This window comes from Salvelinus namaycush, chromosome 33 (genome assembly GCF_016432855.1).
Source record: "Salvelinus namaycush isolate Seneca chromosome 33, SaNama_1.0, whole genome shotgun sequence".
NCBI lineage: Eukaryota > Metazoa > Chordata > Actinopteri > Salmoniformes > Salmonidae > Salvelinus > Salvelinus namaycush.
This window is the reverse complement of record NC_052339.1, coordinates 36,252,780-36,267,686: the sequence shown is the minus strand read 5'-3', so window position 1 is coordinate 36,267,686 and position 14,907 is coordinate 36,252,780. Positions and strand designations below refer to the sequence as shown.

Here is a 14,907-nt window from a genome sequence, read left to right as displayed (position 1 = left end):
ACAAAACTAGGTGTGTGACTGTGGTAGTGAGTAGGTCCGGAGACATGTAGGACAAAACTAGGTCCAGAGTGTGACTGTGGCAGTGAGTAGGTCCGGAGCCATGTAGGACAAAACTAGGTCCAGAGTGTGACTGTGGCAGTGAGTAGGTCCAGAGCCATGTAGGACAAAACTAGGTCCAGAGTGTGACTGTGGCAGTGAGTAGGTCCGGAGCCATGTAGGACAAAACTAGGTCCAGAGTGTGACTGTGGCAGTGAGTAGGTCCGGAGCCATGTAGGACAAAACTAGGTCCAGAGTGTGACTGTGGCAGTGAGTAGGTCCGGAGCCATGTAGGACAAAACTAGGTCCAGAGTGTGACTGTGGCAGTGAGTAGGTCCGGAGCCATGTAGGACAAAACTAGGTCCAGAGTGTGACTGTGGCAGTGAGTAGGTCCGGAGCCATGTAGGACAAAACTAGGTCCAGAGTGTGACTGTGGCAGTGAGTAGGTCCGGAGCCATGTAGGACAAAACTAGGTCCAGAGTGTGACTGTGGCAGTGAGTAGGTCCAGAGCCATGTAGGACAAAACTAGGTCCAGAGTGTGACTGTGGCAGTGAGTAGGTCCGGAGCCATGTAGGACAAAACTAGGTCCAGAGTGTGACTGTGGCAGTGAGTAGGTCCGGAGCCATGTAGGACAAAACTAGGTCCAGAGTGTGACTGTGGCAGTGAGTAGGTCCGGAGCCATGTAGGACAAAACTAGGTCCAGAGTGTGACTGTGGTAGTGAGTAGGTCCGGAGCCATGTAGGACAAAACTAGGTCCAGAGTGTGACTGTGGCAGTGAGTAGGTCCGGAGCCATGTAGGACAAAACTAGGTCCAGAGTGTGACTGTGGTAGTGAGTAGGTCCGGAGCCATGTAGGACAAAACTAGGTCCAGAGTGTGACTGTGGCAGTGAGTAGGTCCGGAGCCATGTAGGACAAAACTAGGTCCAGAGTGTGACTGTGGCAGTGAGTAGGTCCAGAGACATGTAGGACAAAACTAGGTCCAGAGTGTGACTGTGGCAGTGAGTAGGTCCGGAGCCATGTAGGACAAAACTAGGTCCAGAGTGTGACTGTGGCAGTGAGTAGGTCAGGAGCCATGTAGGACAAAACTAGGTCCAGAGTGTGACTGTGGCAGTGAGTAGGTCCAGAGCCATGTAGGACAAAACTAGGTCCAGAGTGTGACTGTGGCAGTGAGTAGGTCCGGAGCCATGTAGGACAAAACTAGGTCCAGAGTGTGACTGTGTGATGGAACACTGTGGTATTTCACCCAGTAGATATGGGAGTTTATCACAATGGGGATTGTTTTCCAATTCTTTGTGGGTCTGTGTAATCTGAGAGAAATATGTCTCTAATCTATCTATCTATCTATCTATCTATCTATCTATCTATCTATCTATCTATCTATCTATCTATCTATCTATCTATCTATCTATCTATCTATCTATCTATCTATCTATCTATCTATCTATCTATCTATCTATCTATCTATCTATCTATCTATCTATCTATCTATCTAGCTATCTATCTAGCTATCTAGCTATCTATCTATCAATTCAATTCAATTCAATTCAAGGGGCTTTATTGGCATGGGAAACGTGTTAACATTGCCAAAGCAAGTGAGGTAGATAACATACACAAGTGAAATAAACAATAAAAATGAACAGTAAACATTACACATACAGAAGTTTCAAAACAATAAAGACATTACAAATGTCATATTATATATATACAGTGTTGTAACAATGTACAAATGGTTAAAGCACACAAGTTAAAATAAATAAGCATAAATATGGGTTGTATTTACAATGGTGTTTGTTCTTCACTGGTTGCCCTTTTCTTGTGACAACAGGTCACAAATCTTGCTGCTGTGATGGCACACTGTGGAACATCTCTCTCTCTCTCTCTCTCTCTAACTGTCTGTTAGGCCAACATGCAACGCTACTGGAAGAAGTAGCCAAGTGGCTACAGTTGCAATTAAGGAACCCCACCTTTAGCGGTCTGTTCTCTCTCTGAATAACAGTATTTATTCTAGCAGTCCCTGGGGGCTTAACCAACGGTTGCCTCACTCTCACCCACCTCTCTCTCTCTCTCTCTCTCTCTCTCTCTCTCTCTCAAAGTTACTCTGAAGGATTTAAAAAAATTGAATTCTATTATCGCGAGAGGAAAGCCAGTAAGTCGTCGACCCCAAGGTGGGCGTCCTGACCACTAGCGCACAGCAGACTAGCGGAGGAGAAGCAACGGATCGGTCAGTCCCCTAACCCCCGCTCTGCAACAAGGGACTGCCTGAAAACCCACCGAAGACATGGAGTATCTGAAGTTTGGTGTTTTAGTATGGTTTTCCTGTGCACAGTTTATTTCCAATGCCCACTCAGCCGACAGCAGTCAACAGCCATTTCCAACAGGTAAGCAGCTTTAGGCTATTATTATTAGCTTATAGCCAACACGTTTTTTACATAACACTGAATTGAAGTCGTTTTGTCTTGTTTTTGACACTTTCTCTACTTATTAATAGTTTGTCTCCTAATAAATGTGCTTATTTTCTAAAATGTTACTTTATTATCTTGCTATTGTGAACGATGTCTATCCACTGATCTGTGATCAATGTTAAGAGATGTTGTATTCACAAAATACATCATGTTACGTGAGGAAGCGCAGGTTCACGGTGACTGCGCTTGGTGTGGGAAAATTACACGTCTGCTGTGGTTGCGAAGTGGAACATGGTGATGTCAAATTTACACGATAGCGTTCTAGGACTTTCTCTCAAAGGGAAAAAAAATAAACGTCTGCAGTTTCTCACATTTTCAGCTTTAAATGCATGTTCTGGTTTAATTTATAGTGGAGCGCAACTTTTATCTCCCTATAGGAAATGTTTTCTAATCCAAATCCAAATAATAATTGTAATCTAATATTAAGATGTAGAAAGTAACACTTGACCAGTCTTCTGTAGAAGTATTCTGTATTTACCAACAAACTTTTAAACTTTCCACAAACCTGTATTAGTTTCAGTGTGTTTTCTCATGAGCTTGTCTATCTTGAATGAATGTGTAGACTCACGGGTTTGCTATAATGCTATGCTGCAAACTGAATTAGAAGGCCACCCTGTTGGAAAATATTACGATAGTACTAATTCAACTGAATCCTCTCTGTATGTGAGCGCACCACAGCCTTCTGCCTAGAGGTCTGGACCCTTATGGCACAGGTGATAGTGTCTTTTCCATTTGCCCTACCACCACAGTAATTACTGGTTAAATCCCTACTCCAGCTGCCCCTAATCTCGTCCACCAGCCGGGTAGCAATTGAGGCTGAGGACGAGGACGCCAACCCTGATACCATCCACCCATCGCTCCATCCTAATCGTTTGATAATATAGCATCACAGCAGGCTACGCTAAGTGGCCTCACAATACACCAGTCAACACTCCATAATAAAGCAATTGTACAGAGAAGGCGTGCTAGATCACTTTCTTAGCATGGCTGGTCTGCGATACGGGGCGGCTGGTCTGCGGTACGAGGTGGCTGGTCTGCGATACGGGGCGGCTGGTCTGCGATACGGGGCGGCTGGTCTGCGAAACGGGGCGGCTGGTCTGCGGTACTAGGTGGCTGGTCTGCGATACGGGGCGGCTGGTCTGCGGTACGAGGTGGCTGGTCTGCGATACGGGGCGGCTGGTCTGCGGTACGAGGTGGCTGGTCTGCGATACGGGGCGGCTGGTCTGCGATACGGGGCGGCTGGTCTGCGATACGGGGCGGCTGGTCTGCGGTACGAGGTGGCTGGTCTGCGATACGAGGTGGCTGGTCTGCGATACGGGGCGGCTGGTCTGCGGTACGAGGTGGCTGTGCTGCGGTACGGAGGCGGCATGGTCTGCGGTACGGGGCGGCTGTGCTGCGGTACGGGGCGGCTGTGCTGCGGTACGGGGCGGCTGGTCTGCGGTACGAGGTGGCTGTGCTGCGGTACGGAGGCGGCATGGTCTGCGGTACGGGGCGGCTGTGCTGCGGTACGGGGCGGCTGGTCTGCGGTACGGAGGCGGCTGGTCTGCGGTACGGAGGCGGCTGGTCTGCGGTACGAGGTGGCTGTGCTGCGGTACGAGGTGGCTGTGCTGCGGTACGGAGGCGGCTGGTCTGCGGTACGAGGTGGCTGTGCTGCGGTACGAGGTGGCTGTGCTGCGGTACGGAGGCGGCTGGTCTGCGATACGAGGCGGCTGGTCTGTGGTACGGAGGTGGCTGTGCTGCGGTACGAGGCGGCTGTGCTGCGGTACGAGGTGGCTGTGCTGCGGTACGAGGTGGCTGTGCTGCGGTACGAGGCGGCTGTGCTGCGGTACGAGGTGGCTGTGCTGCGGTACGAGGTGGCTGTGCTGCGGTACGAGGTGGCTGTGCTGCGGTACGAGGTGGCTGTGCTGCGGTACGGAGGTGGCTGTGCTGCGGTACGAGGTGGCTGTGCTGCGGTACGGAGGTGGCTGTGCTGCGGTACGGAGGCGGCATGGTCTTCGGTACGGAGGTGGCTGTGCTGCGGTACGGAGGTGGCTGTGCTGCGGTACGGAGGCGGCTGTGCTGCGGTACGAGGTGGCTGTGCTGCGGTACGAGGCGGCTGTGCTGCGGTACGAGGTGGCTGGTCTGCGGTACGAGGTGGCTGTGCTGCGGTACGGAGGTGGCTGTGCTGCGGTACGGAGGTGGCTGTGCTGCGGTACGGAGGTGGCTGGTCTGCAGTACGAGGTGGCTGTGCTGCGGTACGAGGTGGCTGTGCTGCGGTACGAGGTGGCTGTGCTGCGGTACGAGGCGGCTGTGCTGCGGTACGAGGTGGCTGGTCTGCGGTACGAGGCGGCTGTGCTGCGGTACGAGGTGGCTGTGCTGCGGTACGGAGGTGGCTGTGCTGCGGTACGGAGGTGGCTGTGCTGCGGTACGGAGGTGGCTGGTCTGCAGTACGAGGTGGCTGTGCTGCGGTACGAGGTGGCTGTGCTGTGGTACGGAGGTGGCTGGTCTGCGGTACGAGGCGGCTGTGCTGCGGTACGAGGTGGCTGTGCTGCGGTACGAGGCGGCTGTGCTGTGGTACGGAGGTGGCTGGTCTGCAGTACGAGGTGGCTGTGCTGCGGTACGGAGGTGGCTGTGCTGCGGTACGAGGTGGCTGTGCTGCGGTACGAGGTGGCTGTGTTGTGGTACGGAGGTGGCTGGTCTGCAGTACGAGGTTGCTGGTCTGCAGTACGAGGTGGCTGGTCTGTGGTACGAGGTGGCTGTGCTGCGGTACGAGGCGGCTGTGCTGCGGTACGAGGTGGCTGTGCTGCGGTACGAGGCGGCTGTGCTGTGGTACGGAGGTGGCTGGTCTGCGGTACGAGGTGGCTGTGCTGCGGTACGAGGCGGCTGTGCTGTGGTACGGAGGTGGCTGGTCTGCAGTACGAGGTGGCTGTGCTGCGGTACGAGGCGGCTGTGCTGCGGTACGGAGGTGGCTGTGCTGCGGTACGAGGTGGCTGTGCTGCGGTACGAGGTGGCTGTGTTGTGGTACGGAGGTGGCTGGTCTGCAGTACGAGGTTGCTGGTCTGCAGTACGAGGTGGCTGGTCTGTGGTACGGAGGTGGCTGTGCTGCGGTACGAGGTGGCTGTGCTGCGGTACGAGGCGGCTGTGCTGCGGTACGAGGTGGCTGTGCTGCGGTACGGAGGTGGCTGGTCTGCAGTACGAGGTGGCTGTGCTGCGGTACGAGGTGGCTGTGCTGCGGTACGGAGGTGGCTGGTCTGCAGTACGAGGTGGCTGTGCTGCGGTACGGAGGCGGCATGGTCCTGATGCGCATGAATTTATCAAATGGAACAGAAAACAAATGGCCATTGTTTTTTTGCATCATAGATTTACCTGTGCTGAACAATTTTTTTTTTTTTAGTATCTCAACCAATCTCAACGCTTGTTTTGACCAACCCATTTTAGAATTAGGCCTAAAAAACATGGACCCCAGTCAAGTACCACCTGCTACATACAGAAGTTAGGACCTCACAGCTCAGCTGTTCAGAGTGGGAACTGGGGTATATTTAGGTATAGTAGACTAAAGGAAACCTCCTCAGAAGGGCTATAACTTAATGTACTTGTCTGAAAAACTCCTTCGTCGGTAAACATGCACGTGTCACTAAATTGCTCTGTCAGTTACTCGGTAATAATCTCAGTAAAACACAACTGCTTAGAAACACAGGGCCTCTCAGCCCAGAAACTGTAGCCATACGTGTTGTGAGACTCTGCATCATGACAGCTGTATGCTTAGATGTAAACTACTGTTACTACTTAACAGTGCAGTGGTGTTGTGAGGTCTAGGGAAACTACAGCCCCCAGAAGCCCTTTCTCTCACACACACTAAGCCATTTATGTCGTAGCCCCTCCCTCTGCTTATGGTTAAGGGGGCGGGGTGCTAATTAGACCCTCCGATAGCCACTTTCACTGGCCAGCTACAGAACAAAACATCTCTCTGAAAAAGAGAGATTTCATTTGGCACATTTTATTACATTGGACATGGTGCAATCAGTGTCTTTGGTAGTTAAGTAGCCTAGGGCTTTGGCTCAAAATAACAATGTAAGCTTATCACTGCCATTTCTATATTCTTCCACCTCTTTCAAAGGAATGGATTAAATCTGTCTGTAAACGCTGTGTGTTACAGGATAAGCATCTAACTGTTCACAATTCTGGAAACTGAACTGGGCCAGGGAGACACTAAATTAAGTCTTCCCACTCTGAAACATTTAACGTGTGGCTCACATCACATCAAACAGCTTCTGTCACTATTTAAAGATTTACGATGGAATTCAAAAGCTTTATGAGCCTCAATCAACACTTGGCTGCAAACGATGACAAAGCTGAATGGCCTCTATTTATACTTAAACTTTCATCAAAGCTGAATGGCCTCTATTTATACTTAAACTTTCAACAAAGCTGAATGGCCTCTATTTATACTTAAACTTTCATCAAAGCTGAATGGCCTCTATTTATACTTAAACTTTCATCAAAGCTGAATGGCCTCTATTTATATTTAAACTTTCATCAAAGCTGAATGGCCTCTATTTATACTTAAACTTTCATCAAAGCTGAATGTGCTATTCTGATATTTTCACTTTCATTGACAAAGAAAGATACTTTTTAGTTTTACATTATGAAGGAAGTCCATCTGTCCTCTATACACTCTCTGTCCTCTATGGCTACTCTCTGTCCTCTATATACTCTCTGTCCTCTATACACTCTCTGTCCTCTATACACTCTCTGTCCTCTATGTGCTCTCTGTCCTCTATACACTCTCTGTCCTCTATACACTCTCTGTCGTCTATGGCTACTCTCTGTCCTCTATACACTCTCTGTCCTCTATACACTCTCTGTCCTCTATGGCTACTCTCTGTCCTCTATACACTCTCTGTCCTCTATGGCTACTCTCTGTCCTCTATATACTCTCTGTCCTCTATACACTCTCTGTCCTCTATACACTCTCTGTCCTCTATGTGCTCTCTGTCCTCTATACACTCTCTGTCCTCTATGGCTACTCTCTGTCGTCTATACACTCTCTGTCCTCTATGGCTACTCTCTGTCCTCTATACACTCTCTGTCCTCTATGGCTACTCTCTGTCCTCTATGGCTACTCTCTGTCCTCTATGGCTACTCTCTGTCCTCTATATACTCTCTGTCGTCTATGGCTACTCTCTGTCCTCTATGGCTACTCTCTGTCCTCTATGGCTACTCTCTGTCCTCTATGGCTACTCTCTGTCCTCTATATACTCTCTGTCCTCTATGGCTACTCTCTGTCCTCTATGGCTACTCTCTGTCCTCTATGGCTACTCTCTGTCCTCTATACACTCTCTGTCCTCTATGTACTCTCTGTCCTCTATACACTCTCTGTCCTCTATGGCTACTCTCTGTCCTCTATGGCTACTCTCTGTCCTCTATGGCTACTCTCTGTCCTCTATATACTCTCTGTCGTCTATGGCTACTCTCTGTCCTCTATGGCTACTCTCTGTCCTCTATGGCTACTCTCTGTCCTCTATGGCTACTCTCTGTCCTCTATGGCTACTCTCTATCCTCTATACACGCTCTGTCCTCTATACACTCTCTGTCCTCTATGGCTACTCTCTGTCCTCTATACACTCTCTGTCCTCTATACACTCTCTGTCCTCAATACACTCTCTGTCCTCTATGGCTACTCTCTGTCCTCTATACACTCTCTGTCCTCTATACACTCTCTGTCCTCAATACACTCTCTGTCCTCTATGGCTACTCTCTGTCCTCTATACACTCTCTGTCCTCTATACACTCTCTGTCCTCAATACACTCTCTGTCCTCTATGGCTACTCTCTGTCCTCTATACACTCTCTGTCCTCTATACACTCTCTGTCCTCTATGGCTACTCTCTGTCCTCTATGGCTACTCTCTGTCCTCTATACACTCTCTGTCCTCTATGGCTACTCTCTGTCCTCTATACACTCTCTGTCCTCTATACACTCTCTGTCCTCTATGGCTACTCTCTGTCCTCTATGGCTACTCTCTGTCCTCTATGGCTACTCTCTGTCCTCTATGGCTACTCTCTGTCCTCTATACACTCTCTGTCCTCTATACACTCTCTGTCCTCTATGGCTACTCTCTGTCCTCTATGGCTACTCTCTGTCCTCTATACACTCTCTGTCCTCTATACACTCTCTGTCGTCTATGGCTACTCTCTGTCCTCTATGGCTACTCTCTGTCCTCTATGGCTACTCTCTGTCCTCTATGGCTACTCTCTGTCCTCTATACACTCTCTGTCCTCTATGGCTACTCTCTGTCCTCTATACACTCTCTGTCCTCTATGGCTACTCTCTGTCCTCTATACACTCTCTGTCCTCTATACACTCTCTGTCCTCTATGGCTACTCTCTGTCCTCTATACACTCTCTGTCCTCTATACACTCTCTGTCCTCTATGTGCTCTCTGTCCTCTATACACTCTCTGTCCTCTATACACTCTCTGTCCTCTATGGCTACTCTCTGTCCTCTATGGCTACTCTCTGTCCTCTATGGCTACTCTCTGTCCTCTATGGCTACTCTCTGTCCTCTATGGCTACTCTCTGTGCTCTCTGTCCTCTATATACTCTCTATCCTCTATATACTCTCTGTCCTCTATACACTCTCTGTCCTCTATATACTCTCTGTCCTCTATATACTCTCTATCCTCTATATACTCTCTATCCTCTATACACTCTCTGTCCTCTATACACTCTCTGTCCTCTATATACTCTCTGTCCTCTATATACTCTCTGTCCTCTATGTGCTCTCTGTCCTCTATATACTCTCTGTCCTCTATACACTCTCTGTCCTCTATATACTCTCTGTCCTCTATATACTCTCTATCCTCTATATACTCTCTATCCTCTATACACTCTCTGTCCTCTATACACTCTCTGTCCTCTATATACTCTCTGTCCTCTATATACTCTCTGTCCTCTATGTGCTCTCTATCCTCTATATACTCTCTATCCTCTATACACTCTCTGTCCTCTATACACTCTCTGTCCTCTATATACTCTCTGTCCTCTATATACTCTCTGTCCTCTATGTGCTCTCTGTCCTCTATATACTCTCTGTCCTCTATGTGCGCTCTGTCCTCTATATACTCTCTGTCCTCTATACACTCTCTGTCCTCTATACACTCTCTGTCCTCTATATACTCTCTGTCCTCTATACACTCTCTGTCCTCTATGGCTACTCTCTGTCCTCTACTCTCTGTGCTCTACTCTCTGTGCTCTCTGTCCTCTATATACTCTCTATCCTCTATACACTCTCTGTCCTCTATACACTCTCTGTCCTCTATACACTCTCTGTCCTCTATACACTCTCTGTCCTCTATACACTCTCTGTCCTCTACTCTCTGTGCTCTCTGTCCTCTATATACTCTCTGTCCTCTATACACTCTCTGTCCTCTATACACTCTCTGTCCTCTATACACTCTCTGTCCTCTATACACTCTCTGTCCTCTATACACTCTCTGTCCTCTATATACTCTCTGTCCTCTATGGCTACTCTCTGTCCTCTATGGCTACTCTCTGTCCTCTATGGCTACTCTCTGTCCTCTATATACTCTCTGTCCTCTATGTGCTCTCTGTCCTCTATATACTCTCTGTCCTCTATACACTCTCTGTCCTCTATACACTCTCTGTCCTCTATACACTCTCTGTGCTCTACTCTCTGTGCTCTCTGTCCTCTATATACTCTCTATCCTCTATACACTCTCTGTCCTCTATACACTCTCTGTCCTCTACTCTCTGTGCTCTCTGTCCTCTATACACTCTCTGTCCTCTATACACTCTCTGTCCTCTATACACTCTCTGTCCTCTATACACTCTCTGTCCTCTATGTGCTCTCTGTCCTCTATGTGCTCTCTGTCCTCTATGTGCTCTCTGTCCTCTATGTGCTCTCTGTCCTCTATATACTCTCTGTCCTCTATACACTCTCTGTCCTCTATATACTCTCTGTCCTCTATATACTCTCTATCCTCTATACACGCTCTGTCCTCTATACACTCTCTGTCCTGTATGGCTACTCTCTGTCCTCTATACACTCTCTGTCCTCTATGGCTACTCTCTGTCCTCTATACACTCTCTGTCCTCTATACACTCTCTGTCCTCAATACACTCTCTGTCCTCAATACACTCTCTGTCCTCTATACACTCTCTGTCCTCTATACACTCTCTGTCCTCTTTGGCTACTCTCTGTCCTCAATGGCTACTCTCTGTCCTCTATACACTCTCTGTCCTCTATACACTCTCTGTCCTCAATACACTCTCTGTCCTCAATACACTCTCTGTCCTCTATACACTCTCTGTCCTCTATACACTCTCTGTCCTCTTTGGCTACTCTCTGTCCTCAATGGCTACTCTCTGTCCTCTATGGCTACTCTCTGTCCTCTATGGCTACTCTCTGTCCTCTATGGCTACTCTCTGTCCTCTATGGCTACTCTCTGTCCTCTATGGCTAATCTCTGTCCTCTATACACTCTCTGTCCTCTATGGCTACTCTCTGTCCTCTATACACGCTCTGTCCTCTATACACTCTCTGTCCTCAATACACTCTCTGTCCTCAATACACTCTCTGTCCTCTATACACTCTCTGTCCTCTATACACTCTCTGTCCTCTATGGCTACTCTCTGTCCTCTATACACTCTCTGTCCTCTATACACTCTCTGTCCTCTATGGCTACTCGCTGTCCTCTATGGCTACTCTCTGTCCTCTATACACTCTCTGTCCTCTATGGCTACTCTCTGTCCTCTATGTGCTCTCTGTCCTCTATGTGCTCTCTGTCCTCTATGGCTACTCTCTATCCTCTATACACGCTCTGTCCTCTATACACTCTCTGTCCTCTATGGCTACTCTCTGTCCTCTATACACTCTCTGTCCTCTATGGCTACTCTCTGTCCTCTATACACTCTCTGTCCTCTATACACTCTCTGTCCTCTATGGCTACTCTCTGTCCTCTATACACTCTCTGTCCTCTATACACTCTCTGTCCTCTATGGCTACTCTCTGTCCTCTATACACTCTCTGTCCTCTATACACTCTCTGTCCTCTATGGCTACTCTCTGTCCTCTATACACTCTCTGTCCTCTATACACCCTCTGTCCTCTATGGCTACTCTCTGTCCTCTATACACTCTCTGTCCTCTATGGCTACTCTCTGTCCTCTATACACTCTCTGTCCTCTATATACTCTCTGTCGTCTATGGCTACTCTCTGTCCTCTATATACTCTCTGTCCTCTATATACTCTCTGTCCTCTATGGCTACTCTCTGTCCTCTATACACTCTCTGTCCTCTATACACTCTCTGTCCTCTATGGCTACTCTCTGTCCTCTATACACTCTCTGTCCTCTATGGCTACTCTCTGTCCTCTATACACTCTCTGTCCTCTATACACTCTCTGTCCTCTATGGCTACTCTCTATCCTCTATATACTCTCTGTCCTCTATACACTCTCTGTCCTCTATATACTCTCTGTCCTCTATATACTCTCTATCCTCTATATACTCTCTATCCTCTATACACTCTCTGTCCTCTATACACTCTCTGTCCTCTATATACTCTCTGTCCTCTATATACTCTCTGTCCTCTATGTGCTCTCTGTCCTCTATATACTCTCTGTCCTCTATACACTCTCTGTCCTCTATATACTCTCTGTCCTCTATATACTCTCTATCCTCTATATACTCTCTATCCTCTATACACTCTCTGTCCTCTATACACTCTCTGTCCTCTATATACTCTCTGTCCTCTATATACTCTCTGTCCTCTATGTGCTCTCTGTCCTCTATATACTCTCTGTCCTCTATGTGCTCTCTGTCCTCTATATACTCTCTGTCCTCTATACACTCTCTGTCCTCTATACACTCTCTGTCCTCTATATACTCTCTGTCCTCTATACACTCTCTGTCCTCTATGGCTACTCTCTGTCCTCTACTCTCTGTGCTCTACTCTCTGTGCTCTCTGTCCTCTATATACTCTCTATCCTCTATACACTCTCTGTCCTCTATACACTCTCTGTCCTCTATACACTCTCTGTCCTCTATACACTCTCTGTCCTCTATACACTCTCTGTCCTCTACTCTCTGTGCTCTCTGTCCTCTATATACTCTCTGTCCTCTATACACTCTCTGTCCTCTATACACTCTCTGTCCTCTATACACTCTCTGTCCTCTATACACTCTCTGTCCTCTATACACTCTCTGTCCTCTATATACTCTCTGTCCTCTATGGCTACTCTCTGTCCTCTATGGCTACTCTCTGTCCTCTATGGCTACTCTCTGTCCTCTATATACTCTCTGTCCTCTATGTGCTCTCTGTCCTCTATATACTCTCTGTCCTCTATACACTCTCTGTCCTCTATACACTCTCTGTCCTCTATACACTCTCTGTGCTCTACTCTCTGTGCTCTCTGTCCTCTATATACTCTCTATCCTCTATACACTCTCTGTCCTCTATACACTCTCTGTCCTCTACTCTCTGTGCTCTCTGTCCTCTATACACTCTCTGTCCTCTATACACTCTCTGTCCTCTATACACTCTCTGTCCTCTATACACTCTCTGTCCTCTATGTGCTCTCTGTCCTCTATGTGCTCTCTGTCCTCTATGTGCTCTCTGTCCTCTATGTGCTCTCTGTCCTCTATATACTCTCTGTCCTCTATACACTCTCTGTCCTCTATATACTCTCTGTCCTCTATATACTCTCTATCCTCTATACACGCTCTGTCCTCTATACACTCTCTGTCCTGTATGGCTACTCTCTGTCCTCTATACACTCTCTGTCCTCTATGGCTACTCTCTGTCCTCTATACACTCTCTGTCCTCTATACACTCTCTGTCCTCAATACACTCTCTGTCCTCAATACACTCTCTGTCCTCTATACACTCTCTGTCCTCTATACACTCTCTGTCCTCTTTGGCTACTCTCTGTCCTCAATGGCTACTCTCTGTCCTCTATACACTCTCTGTCCTCTATACACTCTCTGTCCTCAATACACTCTCTGTCCTCAATACACTCTCTGTCCTCTATACACTCTCTGTCCTCTATACACTCTCTGTCCTCTTTGGCTACTCTCTGTCCTCAATGGCTACTCTCTGTCCTCTATGGCTACTCTCTGTCCTCTATGGCTACTCTCTGTCCTCTATGGCTACTCTCTGTCCTCTATGGCTACTCTCTGTCCTCTATGGCTAATCTCTGTCCTCTATACACTCTCTGTCCTCTATGGCTACTCTCTGTCCTCTATACACGCTCTGTCCTCTATACACTCTCTGTCCTCAATACACTCTCTGTCCTCAATACACTCTCTGTCCTCTATACACTCTCTGTCCTCTATACACTCTCTGTCCTCTATGGCTACTCTCTGTCCTCTATACACTCTCTGTCCTCTATACACTCTCTGTCCTCTATGGCTACTCGCTGTCCTCTATGGCTACTCTCTGTCCTCTATACACTCTCTGTCCTCTATGGCTACTCTCTGTCCTCTATGTGCTCTCTGTCCTCTATGTGCTCTCTGTCCTCTATGGCTACTCTCTATCCTCTATACACGCTCTGTCCTCTATACACTCTCTGTCCTCTATGGCTACTCTCTGTCCTCTATACACTCTCTGTCCTCTATGGCTACTCTCTGTCCTCTATACACTCTCTGTCCTCTATACACTCTCTGTCCTCTATGGCTACTCTCTGTCCTCTATACACTCTCTGTCCTCTATACACTCTCTGTCCTCTATGGCTACTCTCTGTCCTCTATACACTCTCTGTCCTCTATACACTCTCTGTCCTCTATGGCTACTCTCTGTCCTCTATACACTCTCTGTCCTCTATACACCCTCTGTCCTCTATGGCTACTCTCTGTCCTCTATACACTCTCTGTCCTCTATGGCTACTCTCTGTCCTCTATACACTCTCTGTCCTCTATATACTCTCTGTCGTCTATGGCTACTCTCTGTCCTCTATATACTCTCTGTCCTCTATATACTCTCTGTCCTCTATGGCTACTCTCTGTCCTCTATACACTCTCTGTCCTCTATGGCTACTCTCTGTCCTCTATACACTCTCTGTCCTCTATGGCTACTCTCTGTCCTCTATACACTCTCTGTCCTCTATATACTCTCTGTCGTCTATGGCTACTCTCTGTCCTCTATATACTCTCTGTCCTCTATATACTCTCTGTCCTCTATGGCTACTCTCTGTCCTCTATACACTCTCTGTCCTCTATGTGCTCTCTGTCCTCTATGGCTGCTCTCTGTCCTCTATGTGCTCTCTGTCCTCTATACACTCTCTGTCCTCTATGTTCTCTCTGTCCTCTATGTGCTCTCTGTCCTCTATGTGCTCTCTGTCCTCTATGGCTGCTCTCTATCCTCTATACACTCTCTGTCCTCTATACACTCTCTGTCCTCTATGTGCTCTCTGTC

The 14,907-nt window shown here is 48.1% G+C and overlaps 1 protein-coding gene across 2 annotated transcripts in view; it reads left to right on the top strand.

Moving 5' to 3' along the window:
- Nucleotides 1-2,210: 2,210 nt before the first annotated feature.
- plod2 (procollagen-lysine, 2-oxoglutarate 5-dioxygenase 2) overlaps nucleotides 2,211-14,907 on the top strand; it is a 150,181-nt gene continuing 137,484 nt past the window's right edge. The window contains exon 1 of one of the 2 annotated variants that reach the window (XM_038972867.1): nucleotides 2,211-2,414. In XM_038972867.1, the coding sequence (XP_038828795.1) occupies nucleotides 2,315-2,414 (100 nt within the window). In that variant the 5' untranslated portion in view covers nucleotides 2,211-2,314. The remainder of the gene's footprint in view (nucleotides 2,415-14,907) is intronic. The other variant, XM_038972868.1, reaches the window with a different exon arrangement.